The sequence below is a fragment of the Cygnus atratus genome, chromosome 3 (genome assembly GCF_013377495.2).
Source record: "Cygnus atratus isolate AKBS03 ecotype Queensland, Australia chromosome 3, CAtr_DNAZoo_HiC_assembly, whole genome shotgun sequence".
Classification (NCBI taxonomy): Eukaryota; Metazoa; Chordata; class Aves; order Anseriformes; family Anatidae; genus Cygnus; species Cygnus atratus.
In genome coordinates, this window is record NC_066364.1 from 80,319,513 (window position 1) to 80,336,071 (window position 16,559).

At 40.1% G+C, this 16,559-nt stretch overlaps 1 protein-coding gene across 1 annotated transcript in view; it reads left to right on the top strand.

The window, feature by feature from the left end:
* The first annotated feature begins 5,260 nt into the window (after window positions 1–5,260).
* The window catches only part of MTR (5-methyltetrahydrofolate-homocysteine methyltransferase), a 48,447-nt gene continuing 37,148 nt past the window's right edge, over window positions 5,261–16,559 (top strand). The window contains exons 1-8 of the mRNA XM_035559640.2: window positions 5,261–5,351; window positions 9,525–9,736; window positions 11,636–11,725; window positions 12,598–12,667; window positions 13,706–13,798; window positions 13,890–13,996; window positions 15,282–15,341; window positions 15,701–15,795. Of these exons, the coding sequence (XP_035415533.1) occupies window positions 5,315–5,351; window positions 9,525–9,736; window positions 11,636–11,725; window positions 12,598–12,667; window positions 13,706–13,798; window positions 13,890–13,996; window positions 15,282–15,341; window positions 15,701–15,795 (764 nt within the window). The 5' untranslated portion in view covers window positions 5,261–5,314. The remainder of the gene's footprint in view (window positions 5,352–9,524; window positions 9,737–11,635; window positions 11,726–12,597; window positions 12,668–13,705; window positions 13,799–13,889; window positions 13,997–15,281; window positions 15,342–15,700; window positions 15,796–16,559) is intronic.

A 16,559-nucleotide genomic window follows, 5' to 3' on the forward strand; every position in this document is an offset into this window, starting at 1 on the left:
CTTCATAAATGGCTTGTGCTAGTCACATAGCTTGAGGGTGTCTGGCGATGTCGGGAGGAAGCTCTGCTAGGAAGCAAGGGAACTGCAGTTGCCTTCAGAAACCCATTTTCATAAGCAGCCCAGAATGATCCAGGGCAGGTCTCATCCTGCACTGGACAGGGGCAGTGCAGTTCTGACTTCGCCAGGCCATGATAATGGGGAAAAAGAAGCTGAGAATCTCATGCACATCCACAACAAAATGCTTTCTAACTCTCCGAGCTCAATGATCAGCAGGTGACACATCTAGCTGCATGGGACCCAAAGTACACGCTGGCCCTTTCCCCCCATCCTTCATGCCGGCAAGGGGCAGTTGGCAAGCCTGCAGTGGTTCTGTCTCTGTCTTCTGTTGACCTGATGTGGACGCCTGAAAGGTGCATACTGAAGCTTTTAAGATTGCTGTAAAATTTCATAATCATTTGAAACCTGTACCAAGTTGAAAGCAGTCAACACAGCCTTGCGCAGCAGGATGGAAAAGCTGTAAGGCTAAACCCCCTATTAAATTCCCAGTCCTCTTCATGCCTCCATTTTAGCCCTTTTAGGCATTTATACACTTTCTGATCAACTCAGATTCTGTAAAGAGATGTAAAAGATTATATTCAATTCAGAATGTTAGTGTCTTCAGAGCAATGGAGACTTTGTGCTTTTCTTAAAGTAGTGAAGTCCAAAATCTGTCCTATGGTAAGCAGAATAAAATTTGTTGATATTCCTCTAAACTGTATAAATTTAATAAGCATTTGGAATGTGCACAGAATTGGTCTTGAAACAATCAACTTTCTTTTGGTTTCTGGTAACATTTTGATCCTGCAGTAGGAATGTTAACATCAGAACTTGACCTAAATGCAACAAATCATTTCTTTTTGGGCCTCTAAAATCACTCTCTAAGTTGTGGGGGCTAGGAAATTAATTATTAAATTGAAATTGTAATTCTTGAGCACAGAGGAATTTCTGAAAATAAAAAACAACCCTAGTGTAACTTAGTCATCCAAAATAGGGCACGAATCCAGCTGCAGCAAAATAACACAAGTCTTAAGTAACCTTACAGAACAGAGTGCCAAGAGCTGTGCTCTGAAATCAGATTAACCTGTTTTTGCTTTCTGAATTCTGCATGTTGGTTTGAATGCTTCACTTGGATATAATCCCTTGAAGCATGACTGTTCTTTATTAACATGAATAATCCCACTTTTTAAAATGAGGATTAATTATGTGAATAGCTCATTGGAGCTATAGATCATAGGAATAAAGGCAGATAATGTAGGAATGAAAGGCATATTTTTGTAATAAATATTATAGAGGTATCTAAAATACACGCTCAAATGCTAAAAGAACATGCTGAGAATCAATGTTTGATCTTACCAACACATGAGATAAGTATACAATTTGAAAACCTGTGCGTAAGTAGAATAACAAACTGGTGAATCAGATCCTTGGCACTGGAGGAAAAAAAAAAGACGGCTTTGTTTCAAACACTACTTGTTTCTAAAAGATCAGTAAGAGTTTAGCTGTGTGCAGGGGGAGGTTGGGAAAATGGTAATTTGAAAGTACCTCCAAGTATCCTGGAAATACCAAAACTTGATCTGACTTAAAGATTTTATTTTTACTAAGGATATATATATATATATATATACACATATATATATATATATATATATTGCTAAGAATATAAAGGATTTTTGGTAGGGATATTGGATTTTGAGTTCAATCCTGTTGCAGTCAGGAAGATGTTACCTTCACTGAAGTACTGCTTCTAACCACTCTAAGAAACCAGGATGCTCAGCACACTGACGGATGCTTGCATGCATGATATCGTGTGTGCATAATATTGTGTGTGCAACAGATGCTTAAATAGGGCTAACTCCCAACAGTGTTACCTTTTTATCTACTGTTGGTGTCAAGATGGCATAGGAAGCAATTTTTGTGAAAAACCATAAAGCAATACAGCTTTGTAATCATAACTTTAAGTCTTTTTCATTTAGTTAATCATTGATATGTGTGAATATATTTCCTTTCATGCAGATAGGTGCTGGGATGGCTAGGAGAGTATTTTGTCTTTTTAATACTGGTAACATGAAGGAGATTTTGAATGTACTTGTCAGACTGGAAAAAGTGATGTTTCAGGTATCAGCATGCTCTCAGAAGACACTACAAAGGCTGTGATTATATGATGTTACTACTTGCTCTAGGACCCTGCTCTAGGACCCTGATCTGTGGCTTCAAAATTTTTTCTCTGATGATTTATGAATCTTACTGATTGTCAAAATACATCAACCTTTCAAACCCTTTGAACTATTATGTATTTTTTGTATTATGCTGCTGCATTTGAGTCTTATTCATTACCTGGATCTTCTTTGTGACCACTATGCATGTGAAAATGTTTTCTCCACCTGAAAAAAATTATTCTACAGACTATCCATAGGAGTTGCTTACTTTACAGTAGCACGCTATTTTTGGAGGACATACACTGTCTTTTTTATTTATACACTGAAAGTTCATCCCAATAAATCAGGCAAACTAGGGCTTTGGTGCAGAACTGACTTCAGATAAAATATTTGAGAACTTAAGCACCTTTATAAACCAAACATTTAATGTTACATTTAGTTTTTGCTATCCTTAAGTTTGCAAAATGACACTTGCAATACATAATGGCTAGGATTATGGTTGCCCCTGCACTCCTTAGATCACATCTGGTGAACAAGCAGCTTCCTAAACCAGTGTATAGGTTACCACCAAATACTACAAGTCTCAGTAAATTCAGGGGAAGACACAGAATTTAGGTTTCATTTGACCACCCACAGAGCTCCTGGCCAGCTCCCAAAAAGGGTGTACTGGAATAGGATGCGGGGTTTCTCAGACATGGGAATGATGGCACCTTTATGTTCTCCTTTCCTTTATGCCATCATTCCAGTGACTAAATTGCTTTTGGTGTTACTCTCAATGTAAGAAAGGGAATAGTATTTTGACAGCCAAATTCAACAAAATAAGAACACTCTATAAGACAAAGGAAAAGCACTCTTCAAGCTTAAGGGCATTCTTACTGCCAGTTCTTGAAGGTTTCCTGCAAACACACTGCGTATTAGAACTTCTCAGAGAAATAGCTGAGAAAAATCTTTGTAACTGCATGTGTGCAGGTGCCTAGGGATACAGACACATGCAGAGACTCCACACTGATGGGTACAGTAATCATTGAAATGAAGCCAAGAGAAGGGACACAAAATCTCCTAACAAATGCTGCAAATCATATTAAAGCTAAAGTTCCTTGTTACTGCTCCTTTGTTGGGCAATCTGGCTCAGTAATCACTGCCCTTGACCACTCACTGGTCTTCCCTTGAGCCTCTGGAGAATATCTTGCCTTAGTTGTGTTAGCTCAGTTGTCTGTGCTGCTCAAGCTTCGAAAGCAAATTAAACACAATCTGAGGCTGTGGTGCTGCTGCCCCCTCTTCCTACTACTGACCTTACATCAGCTCTGGAGGCCATACAGCTGCAGACAAATTGGACCAGAGAACTGTCTTCACTGAAAAATGACCTTTAAGGAAGAATTCTGGGTGAGGGCTAGAGCCTGCACAGGGACAGGGATGGAAATACGAGGATGGAGCACGGTGGAATTTGGGACCGCCTCTTCACAGCAGTGCACTTTCCAACTGGTTCCAACTGGTTGTGAATCTGCAGAGTAAACGGGATAATGTGAAATGATCCTTTTCAAAAGCACCTTCAAACCTTCAGCTTCTTTTTTTCCGCTGACCTACTTCGCAGCGCAGTTACACAAACAACTGAATCGGCACATGCAAGGACGTGCTGATCTGTGGTGCAAAGATCTGTTGCCACAAAGCAACTGTGGAGACAGTGAGCTTTTTAACCTGAAATGCTGCCAAAGAAAAATTTCATAGCGTTGTACGGCATGATAAAAAGGCTGGAAGTTGTAGAAAGTCGAACAAGGAAATGCACAATGCTGAAATTCCTTAATGAATGGTTCTTAAAATGTTGCCCATCTCTAAAATACATGCAAATTCTGTGTAAAAGTGATAAAATTAACCAGTCTCTAGGAGTAACTGACTTTTGCATATGTTTAGTGTATTCTACCTTTGATGTTAGGCTTTCAAAGTGTATGAGTTTCCAGATCATTAGCAACATTCGCTGGAATTTTGGGAAATGTTTTTGCAGCAAGAGCTTGTGCTGACCACTGGAATAGTGTGCCAAGTGGCCAGCTCTGCTCTCCACTGACATCTCCTTGCATTCAAAACGAGAGCATAGCCTCTGCAACAGAAATTGGACTACTCTGGTTGATTTGTAGGCTGGTTGCATTTCTTCTGAGGCTGAATTAAACATATTGTTTAATCACAAAACTACATTTTTATATATACTTGCATCAGTATCAACTGAAGTGAGAGTTGATTATAGGTTTCTAGATCACATTGGACTCAAAGGGTTTGTAACCAACTGTTTTTCTATCTCAAAACAATTCAAGAGTAAACATTTAGCCTAGAGGATTCATCTACAGTAATGGCTCTTAATTAATTTTGAGTTCCCTTAAAATTTCCAGTGAAAATACAGGGTCCATTATAAGTACGGCACACTTAGCAACATACTCTCATCTGATAAAAGGTTTCAAAATTATTGCATGTAACTAAGGCTCAGATGCCTGAAGGAGGGAAGCAAATTCAGTTCTTTCCAGTAACACAGAATTAAGTGTCCTCTGCATCTTCACATAGTATCTGAAGTCCTGTGAGGAGCGGCTGAGGGAACTGGGGGTGTTTAGTCTGGGGAAGAGGAGACTCAGGGGAGACCTTATTGCTCTCTACAACTGCCTGAACGGAAGGTGTGGGGAGCTGGGGGTCGCCCTCTTCTCACAGGTAACTAGTGATAGGACTAGAGGGAATGGCCTCTAGTTGTGCCAGGGGTGGTTCAGGTTGGAAACGAGGAGACATTTCTTCTTAGAAAGAGCAGTCAGGCACTGGAACAGGTTGCCCATGGAGGTGGTGGGGTCACCGTCCTTGGGGGTGTTCAAGGAAAGGTTGGACATGGTGCTTAGTGACATGGTTTAGCGGGGTGATATTGGTAGAAGTGCGATGGTTGGACCAGATGATCTTAGAGGTCGTTTCCAACCCTCGTGACTCTGTGATTCTTTTGAAACGTGAGTCGCACGCGACGGACCGGCGTAGACGAGGTTAGAGAATACAACGGCCATAACGTCGGCGCCGCGCGCTTCCTGCGGGCGCTCGGGGCGGGGTTGGCGTGGCAGGGGGGTGACGCCGGGCGGCGCCGGGGCCGTCCCCGAGGCAAGATGGCGCCGCCCAGGCAGGCGGGCGCGGAGCCGACGGGTAACGGCAGCGAGCGGTGGGGCGGAGGAGGAGGAGGAGGAGGAGGAGGAGGAGGGAAGGGAAGGGAGCGGTGGCGGGGTGGGTGAGGGCCTCCCCCGGCCCCGCTCAGCGGCAGGGCATGACGCAGAGCCCGAGCACGCTGCTCCCGGGGCCGGGCTGTGTTTCCGCGGCCACGTTATCAGTTATAAAAGCGTTCATCTGGTTGCTGCGGGAGGCCTGGGTGGTCTTCAAGAGAAGTGACACCAAAGAAAATATTGGTAGGGGGCAGCGAGGTCCCTAAGATCTAATACTGATCTGTTTGGACGGGCAGGGTAACGCAGCTTGGCGAGGATGCTGCTGAGGGCCTGCCTGCCGCCTGTTGCTGTGATTCGTGAAACTTTTAATGCTGCCAGAGCATCCAGCAGAACAAGATTTAATTAAACAGCAACAATTGATCTGGTTATCGTCAGCTGTCTTTGACAGGTTGATAGCAGAAGCATCCTTAATAGCTGCTGTTACTCCTGCTTGATTTTATACTGCCCACTATTTTTTTCTGAATGATGGAGAAAGTGGAGAAAATGGGTTATTATAAGTGCCTGTAGCTCTTTGTTGTACCTCATTTTGTGTTCTTTCACAAGAATGTGGTGAAAGTGCTGTAATAGCATTGCAGCTTGGTTGATCCTTTATTAAAGGCTTTGGAAGCAGTTTGTAATCCTTTATTCCTTTCCAGGGCCTTATATGACCAGATGATTTTATACTAATAAACTTTGAATAGAAGTGCATAAATAATAAACAAAAACAAACAAACAAACAAAACACCTTTTGAGAATGCTGGCAAGCATCAGAAAACATTTTTTTAAACAAATTGCAAGCTTTGAAGTCCTGTTTCTTATGGGAAGGAGATCATATATTTATCCCTTGATATATGCATTAATGGTTGTACGTGGGTTGGATTGGGAGGAGGAGATGGATATACTTTTTTTTTTTTTTGGCTGTTGAGCTGCCACATTGTGAAAATGGTAGGCCGCAACTGGGCAGAGTTTATGGTTGTAGAATGGCTGTAAGGGTGGACAGCTGTACCAGAGGAGCATGTTGAGTGCTGGGCCAAGTTACTTGTAACATCTAGAAGAGTTAAAAGTTGTTTTAGCTGATACCATTTCTCAACTACTAATTCCCCTGCTCATATGATCTCAATCCAGAGCATTTACTTTGGGGAAGTGAAGGAGGATATTAGGATTTTTTTTTTATTCTGCATTCCATTTCAAAAAAGGGTTCACTTTTGTTCTGTCTTGATGTGATGTGCTAAACTAGTCCCAGCCCAAAAGCGCTTTATGGTAATATCTTTTATATTTAGTTTCAGTAGAGTGTAAAATCAGATAAATTTGTCCTGGGCCCTGTTACCACTGTTGTTTCGCTGCTATTTCTGTTAGAGCTATGGAGATGATTTTTCTCCTGGACGCATCTGAATGGAGGGGGGACCCTGTTTCCCAAGGCTCACCAGTGATCTTTATGAATTAATTTTTTTTCGACTTCTGTCTAAGCAAGTTGAGGTAGGAGCAGGGCTTGTAAATAAAATAAACAAACAAACAAAAGAGGCTGGCCTGATTTCCTCTGCTGAGGGATTTCTTCAAATATTTTTTTTCATGTATTATGTAGCAAACTCTTGCATCTTACCTCTTCTGGAGAGGGGAGTTAGGGGAGTCGAGTGCGGACTGAGAAGGGCAGTACTTGGTTTAGCAGCGCTGTCTCCCAGCCCCTAGCCTTGCATTTCTCCCAGCGACAGAGTTCAGTGCCTTCTAGTATGGCCTTATGAATTGTGCCTGCCTGATTTCTGAGCTCTCTGGATTTGTCTGCATTTCCAACTTGAAAATGGCTTTGTCAGCGTGGCACGGCATGCCTTCAAGTGGTGTAGGCTTCCTAATGGAAGAAGAGTCACGTGCTACCCTTAGCAAGGATGGGGAAAATGGATTTTGATGGACATGGAGATGCACCATGCATTTATAAAGCAGTGTGCTTCTGGCACTGGCAGCCACTTTCATGATTCCCACCCCATTTCCTGCGGCCTCTCCAAGCCGCTGCTGAAGAAGTACAGATTCTGAAAGCTGCTTCAGGATACAGCTCTCCCCATTGTCAGGAGCGGAGGTTACGCAGAAACCTGCTGTGTTGCTGTGGATGGGATGGGGCCCTGAAGTGACACTCGTCCAGTAGGTGAGCTGGAGAGAAAGTGAGGCAGGCTGCCCGAGGTGCAGGGTTTAACACCAAACAGATGGCTGTAGGTGCCTGTTAGCTTCCCGGAGTGGATGTGAGTGTGGGTGGGAAGTGAGGAAGTAGAAGGGGCATGAGCCTGCGGGAAGCAGGAGTGGTAGCAGGAGGACTCCGATGGCTTGGCTGTGGTGGTCTCCGTGCCATGTGGTGACCTCGGGGCTGCCTTAGAGCTGGAGCCAGCTCTTGCCTATGTGTGCGCTCAACACCTGTGAGTTAACGCTTCACGTGAGTCTGCAGAGCAGGCATGCTTTAAGGGTCTTTAAGGCATGCATCTGGGTCTTTTGAAAAGCTTTAGCTCAAGGATTGATTTTATTTTCATGAATAATTTGCTTTAATACGAGGAGGTTTAAGCTCTTGTATAAGAACCCGCTGAGCCTGCCTGTTGATGCTAAAGCCCTCAACTTGAAATGAGAGTGACTTTGTTCATTTTTATTTTAATCTCCCTTCAAATGCTTCATACTTGTCATAGAGCAAATTTTATTTAGAAATTTTATTTGGTTTCTTTTGTTTGGGAGAGTAAATCTGATTGAGAGCTGTTCTTCCAGAGTGTTGATATAAATGTAACTTTGTAATACCTTACCTTAGGCCTCATCTTTTCTCCAGCATTATTATTATTATTTTTTATTTAATAATAATGATGTCAAAACAAATTGCATGGCATGGCAAGAATGCAGAAACAAAAAGTCAAATCAGTTAAGAAGTTCCCAATGATTATTAAGTACTTCTGTCTGTAAATTGTAATGATATATGAGGACATTTTTCTGCTTCATTTTTTTAAATTTTTTTTACAATTTGCATAACCAAAATGCAAAACAGGCATTTACTCAGTGAGTAAGCACAAGCTGAGTGAAGGTAAATGAAGAATACCACCTCACTCATCTACATGCTTGTAGAAAGATTACTGGAGGTCCACTCTTGTAGACAGGTGTTTTGATAAAGAGGAGCTAATAAATTATTTTGCTCTATTCATATAAATATGTCAGAGCTGATTCTATGTGCAGTCTAAAGAGGAAAAGTAGGATTACGTACTCTTGCTTTTTCAAGAGGGAGATATATTAGCCTTTTCATTTAATAGCTCAGATTATGGTTTTGGATTTTTGTTGGGTTGGGCTTTCATTTAGATCTTAAGGCACTAGAATACTGCATCTTCATTACTAAAAATACCTCTGGAATTTCTATTGTTTTCTACTTCAGTCTTTGTTAGACATGTCCTGTCTGGTATCTTATAATCAGCGCGTGATTTGCCAGATAAGTTCTATTCTGGCGTTTCTGCAGAGCAGGAGATCTTGCTGTGTGTGTGCAAAAGGGAGTAGTGCCTGGCTCTTACCTGGCAGTGTATCTTGACATTTGGTCACTACTAGAAGTGCAAAATCATTATTTACTATCCTAAAGCTAGGAAGAGGTCCTATAGCTGTTTAGCGAACTTGGGACTCAGCTGAAGAATTGAGTTTGCTTGCTCAGTTTTTATTTACATATCATTGCTGTGTAGGCAATTAAAGTAGGATTTTTCCAAATGGAGTTCCCTAGTTTCTGGTTGGCACGTGCGTACCACTTGCAGTACAGTGTCTGGTACCAAGAGGTGGTTCTGCATCGTTGTTTGCATGTCATTCTAGTGGAAATTATCACACTTGTCAGTGCTGGAAAGTAGTTCATATAAAGAGCTTTGTGTATGTCATGATATTCTTGTTTCTGCAGGTGAGTGTACTTAGGTAAAGGACCAATTGTGTCTAGTTCTATTTAGATAGGTGCAGCTGTTACCTGACACTATGTGGTTGGAGCTCTAGGTGAAGTAAACCAATTACTGTTTGATTTCAGTAGAGGATTAGTTACTTTATTATGTTTCTTAAATAGGAAGATCTCAGCTTGCTCAGGTATATAGACAGAGAATTTCAAAGCTGCTTAAATATTGGGTTTATTTTCTTATGGCAGATACCCAGAAAAGCATGGAAGATGAAATTGAATCAGTTCTGCAGGAGCGGATAATGATTTTGGATGGAGGCATGGGTACCATGATCCAGCAACATGCCCTGTCAGAAGAAGATTTCCGAGGGCATGAATTTAAAGACCATTCCAAGCCTTTGAAAGGCAATAATGACCTTCTCAGCATAACTCGGCCTGACATAATCTGTGACATACACAAGGTAGGTGGTTCTGTCTGTCTCTTGACAAAAGGAATCAGAATTTGGTCTCTGCACTCCCCTCTTCTATTCCATGGGCTGCTGGCTCTCCTGACTCTGTTGGGGATAGGGAAGCAAATGCTAGGTAACCATGCGAAAAAGAATGAACAGACTTGACTCTTCTGGTTCTGTGAGCACAGCATTCATGTCTTTGTTTCTTATGTCATCCAGGCAGTGTTCTTTTAATTTCCTTTTTGATGTATGTCCCAATGCATTTCTATTAATTGTAGATTCTGACTTATTTCCTTATTCTTTTTTGTCCTCTTTAGCCAATGGTTACAATGCATCTAGGTAGAACAAATCTGAGTTCTAGGTGCATTTTTCTGTAATTGTGTATTAAAGAGCTGTTAAGTGTGGCAGCCTGAAGCCTGCCTCCCCGTAGGGAATGAGTATGTGGGTTTCCTAATGAGAATATATGCTTCTGTGTTTTATTCCCTAGAACATTGATGTGTGGCCCAGAGAATAAAATAGTTTAGGGCTGATCATGAGGAATTTGCAAACAGATCTTATTATTTTCATATCTTCAATTAGATGTAAAAATAAACGAAATCTTGCAAAAAGGAACTCAAAACTTTTAGTTCTTGAGTTCCAGGTATTTCTAGGTTTTAACTGTAATAATGGGAACATTTGAATAGACTGCTACTTGTTGATATTCAGTTGAAGCCTTACGTATGTGTTTTTTTTTTCCAGTCATTTATTTAAAAGATTTGTATTTCATTGTTTAGAGTAATAATCGGCTTAGTTTTGTAAAACTTAGTATGTACTCTATATTTTTATATTTACATTCTAACTGTCAGTCTCTGGATTTTAAAAAAGACAAGAGTTGAAATGAATCAGCATCTTCCACCTAAAAAAATTTTAGGAAGAGATATTTGTAGATGGAATGCAATCCCTAGACTGTCCACTGAGCTGTAGTGATTGTGAACTTTGGAATTTGTGTAGGCTGCTGGGCTTGAACTATTAATCTGATAAACTGGTTTAACAGCTGAATTTTACAGGTTTATTGGACTGATAGTTATGTGACTCGAGATCGAGTACATTAAGTCAAACTAACAGTAACCTGCTATCATCTGTCCAACGATGGCCAGTTGTACGTGCTTTGAAATAAAGGCTGCCAAATACTCAAAATGGCATTAACCACTTTTATATACCTTCTGTAATGCCTCAAATGTGTAAGTGTTTAACAAATGTGTGGAAGGATAATGTTTATGTCACTTGAGAGGTTATAAAATGCAGGCTAGAATATGCAAAAGTATTTCAGTTTGCATCAATTTCACTTTACTTCAGTGGGAAATCAGACAGCCAAACCGGAGCAGAACACTTAATTATTTTGTGAATTTGGGCCATTAGTTAAAGTTTAAATGTGATCCGTGCAAAACACAATTCTTCTAAGCTTGCGTTCTGTCCCAGTGTGCTCTTGTGCTATACAACTCCCTTTATAATATATACACTTTGTAATTCTCTGTTGTTTAACTCCTGCCTTATTCTGAGTCTGTCCACAGCAGCCCTTGCTTGCTGATCCAATTGGACAACTCCCCACCATGTCCTGGTGTCAAAATCTGGAATGTGCTTCAGGTACTGAAGTCAGTGACAGAAGTAACTCAATAGATGTCACCTGTTAATAGAAAGTGTGGCTGACACTAAAACTCTAGAAGGTGGTTGTATGGAACACTTCTGTTGCTTTGATCCTGTGCCTTAAACTTTGAGTAAGGACTTCAGAACTTGATGTGCTTTGAATTAGGAGATGATTTGTGACATTTTTTTCAACTGAGTGAGACAAAATAATTGGGTTGCCTTTGTCTTCAGTCCAAATCTCATTTCTGGAGGTCATGGAGATCTTTTTTTCTCTTTTATGTCTTGCAGGAATACTTGCTGTCAGGTGCTGACATCATTGAAACGAACACTTTCAGCAGCACCCGAGTTGCACAAGCTGACTATGGCCTCGAGCATTTGGTAAGAATTCTAAACTATTTACACATTAAAAAGTTACTAAAGATTTTTGTCTTAGCAGACAAGATTAACTTAGTCACAGGGTCTTTTGAGACTGTTTATCTACTGCATGCTGTTTCTCGAGCCAGGTGATGGGGTCATAGCTCATTTCTGCTGCAGCAGACAATAGAAGGAAGACAATTATGCTTGCTGTGTGTGACAGTTGTACCTCTTGTTGATGGAAGCACAGGCAATAATTGTCTGTCCTAGATTTTGTCTGAGCACTCACAGAAGTTCTCAGTTCTGTTGTGCTTCAGTGCTTCCAGTGTACCAAGAGCCACAAAGGAAATGCTTTTTTTTTTTTTTTTTTGTCCTCGATGCTGTCTATGTAGTTGGCTTTCTGGCCTGGAGGTCTGTCACAAGCAGAGTAGGATTGTGCTGGTGTTATGTAGAATTGCTTTCAAGTTCGCATTTATCATACCTACTCTGTGGTGTGTAGTGTTCTGAAAATTTGATGGGTTTGTGAAAGAAAATACTTGGAAGTAAGCTACTTGAATAAAAAGTGAGTTTAAAAGTAGGTTAATTTTATCCTCAAAGTCCTGTTCTTCAGCTTCTGTTGACTCAGTAGGATTTAATTAGTACCTTACAGAATTAAATGTTCTGATTAGCAGCTTTAGGCTGAGGCATATGTGGGATGAGACCAGCCATGTAATGCTTTTTCCAAGATGTATAAAGCTGTTCCTTTTGAGGCTTTATAATAGTACTTGTGTGTGTTTGTGCATCTTAGGAGCCTTCAGAGATAACTGCAGGCTTCTGAATGGAGGTGTTGTGTTTCTTTTAGGATGTGTTACACTGTATTGAACTCTCGGTTTGGTAACTTTCTGGTATTGTTCTAGGCATATCGATTAAACAGAGTCTCTGCACAGGTGGCCAGAAAAGCAGCAGATGATGTAACTGCTCAGACAGGTAAGCAATCTTTATTTTGATTTCTTGTTCAGTTGTGGTCTTGCTACAGTCTTTGAAATGTTGCTAACCAGAGGCAGGGACATAGCTTGCAGGTACGGAAACTCTTCATTTTAGGCATAGTAACAATTTTGTATCACTATTCATATCACAGTAATTTCAGCATGTTTGGAGGATCTGGTCCTTAGCACATTCTGCAGGATGGCTGTCCTGTGCCTGAGTGTTTTGGACTGCAAGTGAAAGACATCTTCCAGATATGTTTTAGAGAAGACAAATGCAGCAGGTTACAAGTTACTTAGGTTTGTAAGGTTCAACTCTTTGTACTACAGAATTAGGACAGCTGATTGTATGTGAATGTGGATTACCAATTACTCCTAGTGTAACTGGTTCAGCTTTATCTAAGAACTACTGGAAAATGCTTAGTGTCTGACCATCACCTCTAAATGTTTGGTCTTCTACCTTCAGGGCTTCATGTGAAAGGATTATAGCTCATTTCTACTGCTGTCTTTACAAGACAAGGAATATCCTCTGTATATTATTACCAAATATATGAAACTGTATTTTGAGCTAGCAGTACTTCTGTCCAGATGAAAACCTTACTGTTGTGATTCATCATATGCAGTAAGAATGTAAGATTTGAAATATTAATTTTATCTAGTGAAAAGTGCCAGGATAGTTCCATGCTGTGCATTTGAAGTAATTGAGTGAAGCTTCTGATGTTAGAGGCAAGTGTTAGTTTCAAAAATTGAGTTAATAGCTTACAATTGCCTTTTTCATAGATGTTTGTCTCTCTCATAAGTATGCCTCAAACATCTTGTTGGATAGAATTAAAACAAAAAAGTCAGCTGTGCTGGGTAATCTTAGGTGGAAATCAACTCCCGTTTTGAGAACAGTTTGGTAGCTCTTAATCCCTGAATGATATGCATGTCTTGGTGTCATTGGAGGTTTTTTTTTTTTTTTTTTTTTTTACATTGAGATGCCTGTCATTGTAAAACTTGGAAGTAAGGTGTATTTTTTTTCTAACCTCATATGTTGGTACAGGAATTAGGAGATATGTTGCTGGAGCCATGGGGCCAACAAACAGGACACTTTCTGTGTCTCCCTCTGTGGAGAGACCAGATTACAGGAACATAAGTAAGTATTGATAACCATTAAGTTCTTTAACTTAGGTGATAGATTGAAAGAGAGAGCTCCACATGAAGTTAACATCATTCCTGTTTTACAGCTTTTGATGAACTGGTTGAAGCCTATACGGAGCAAGCCAAAGGACTGTTGGATGGAGGAGTTGATATCATGTTAGTAGAAACCATATTTGATACAGCCAATGCCAAGGTGAGACTCCGGGGAAAAAAAAAATCAGTTATATAAGTATTTGGCATACCACCCTAAACAAGTTAAACATTGTATTTGAAAGAGGTATTAGCTACTGCTTATTAAATACGTGAAAAGACTCTTCAGTCAACAACTAACACATAGAAAGTAAGGAAACGGTTTTAATTATCAAACAGCCTTTTCCAGAATTTTCCTTTTGCCTTTTAGTGTTTACTGTTAATATCTTTCTGGCTGTCTGTGCCAGCTGTCCTCTTATTCCCAGAAGCTCTGCTGTATTGCAGAACATCTCCAAATGCGTCTGATGTTTTTAATTTTCAGTGTAAGCATGTCTGTCCAAAGGATGCTTGTGGTGCACGCCAGAGAGGGAGTGTCCAGTGTATCTGATTGCAGGAGTGGGAAGGCTTGTGAGACAGTCCTGTTAAAATGTGTTTTTTTTTTTTGAGAGATCTCTAACACTCTGTCATCAACTTTAGAAAAGAAAAATTGGGAGTAGAGGATTAGAAGGATAAAATAGGCATAAAATATTAAAATATGCCAAAGTTCACCTGGTTGTGATGACATTCTTATTTTTCTCAAAAGTGCTCAGTGCAGTGATGGAGTTGTTAGGGGAGTTAAAACTGTCTTGCAATTTTATGTGGAAAAGTCAGGCTGGATTTGCATATAGCATTTCTTCAAGCTTTTGCCACAGGCAGATTAACACATGCGGTGGCATGACTCATCCTTTGCAGCTTTAATCAGTCATCATGGAGTTTTGTCTAGGATCCTATAGGCTTAACATTGTGCTGAGGAAAGTTCATATTCACATGCAAGATTCTTACCCAAAGGAGGCAGGAATTTTTCAGGACCTTCAAGGGTCCTGATAACAGTCCTTACTGTTAAAATTTACGGTGGTTAAAATTCTTTGCAAACTGCATGTCTAGACGGATTCAGGAGCAGTGAATGTGTATAGTACACATAACCATGTTTGGGATGGGGGTTGTGGGGCAGACAGGAGGGAGAAGTACATGCTGATGTGATTTGGAGTTCAGAAAAGTGTTATTTGGTTACCCTGTGGTACTTCTTTTCTATTTGTTACCAAAATGTGTTTGAAAATCTAGAAGCTATTAGAGGTAAGAGGAAAACCCCTTGACTGTAGTGAGGTCTAGTAGTGTAGTGAGGCAATTTGAGGTAGCAAGTTGCATGAACATCCATAAAAAATAAGTAAAAAATAAATAAAAATAAACCCAGAGAAAAAAAAAGAACCCCCCAAAACTGTTGTTTTTTTTTCCAACTTATTCTTCTTTAGGCAGCTCTTTTTGCACTCCACAAGTTGTTTGAGGAAGAATACGCTCCCCGACCCATATTTGTAAGTATATATTATTTAATATTTTACATGTACTTAAGCTAGATCTGTGAACCCGATGGAGATGGTAGTTTCGTAAGCCCTTTTGAAATTCAGCTTGAAATGAAAAAAATCAATGTCTTGGAAAAGTACTTTTTTCACAGTTTTGAATAGAGAAATGCTTATGTGTAGAGCTTTATGAAATCAGCCTTAGCTGTGTTCAGCTTACGGAAACTAAAGCCTAACTCCGCTTGAGTTTTGTCTCATCGCTTTGAGTGTACCACAGGTGCATTTGTTTTGATTTTTAGTAGTTCAGCCTGTAAATTCTTGCTTTTACTGTTAATTTAATTCTGTTCCCTTCTCCACGTTCATTTAATATTTAGGTTTCTGGAACCATTGTAGATAAGAGTGGGCGCACCCTCTCAGGCCAGACAGGAGAGGCATTTGTCATTAGTATTTCCCACAGTAAGCCACTTTGGTAAGGAAATGTATCTTTCTCTAGTAAGTAATTTGTAGAATGTGATTCTGTTTTATTTTAACTCCTTGTTCATGGCAAAATGGAAGTTACACTAACTGTGATCATGTTTAGTCACGTGTATTGCTAATGTGTTCTCCTGTGGTTCCCCTAGCAGAAATTATGTTTCCAAAGAACTGAATTGTTTTAAAGCATTGCAGTAAAAATAGTTCTGGGGTTTTGTTTGCTATAGCCCTGAAATCACAAAGCATTTAAAAAAAAAATCTTAAACTGTAGTTTAACATATCATTAACATATATTAACATATAGTTTTACTATCTCAGCTTCTGCAAGGAGGTCATTCCTGGTGTGGGCAGGGCTTACATCCCTCTCTTAGAGGGAAGCAACGTCAGCTTAAAATGTTTCAGGGTGAATCGAAAGAGCAAATAATAAGATTTCATCCCAGTGTTCTTTTTACTGAACTGTTACAAAATCGCATATATTTTCTGAGTGTTTTTCTCAAAGATGTGTATTGTTATTTTTGAGAGATCATGATGCCTCCGTTTACTTGTGCTCTTTTCTGTAGAGTAGGGAGGAAAAAAAAAAGATACGTGAAAATGCTTACTATAGCAGATTTTGGTCATTATGCAAGGTCTTGCCTGTTAATTTGAATACCATTCCCTATCTCTCTATTGTTTTGTGTCTCTATGCTCTTTTCTACTTCCTCCTTGCTTCCTTTTCCTCTCTTTATCACTTCTTACATGTTGTTTCTTTGAACACAAATTTAC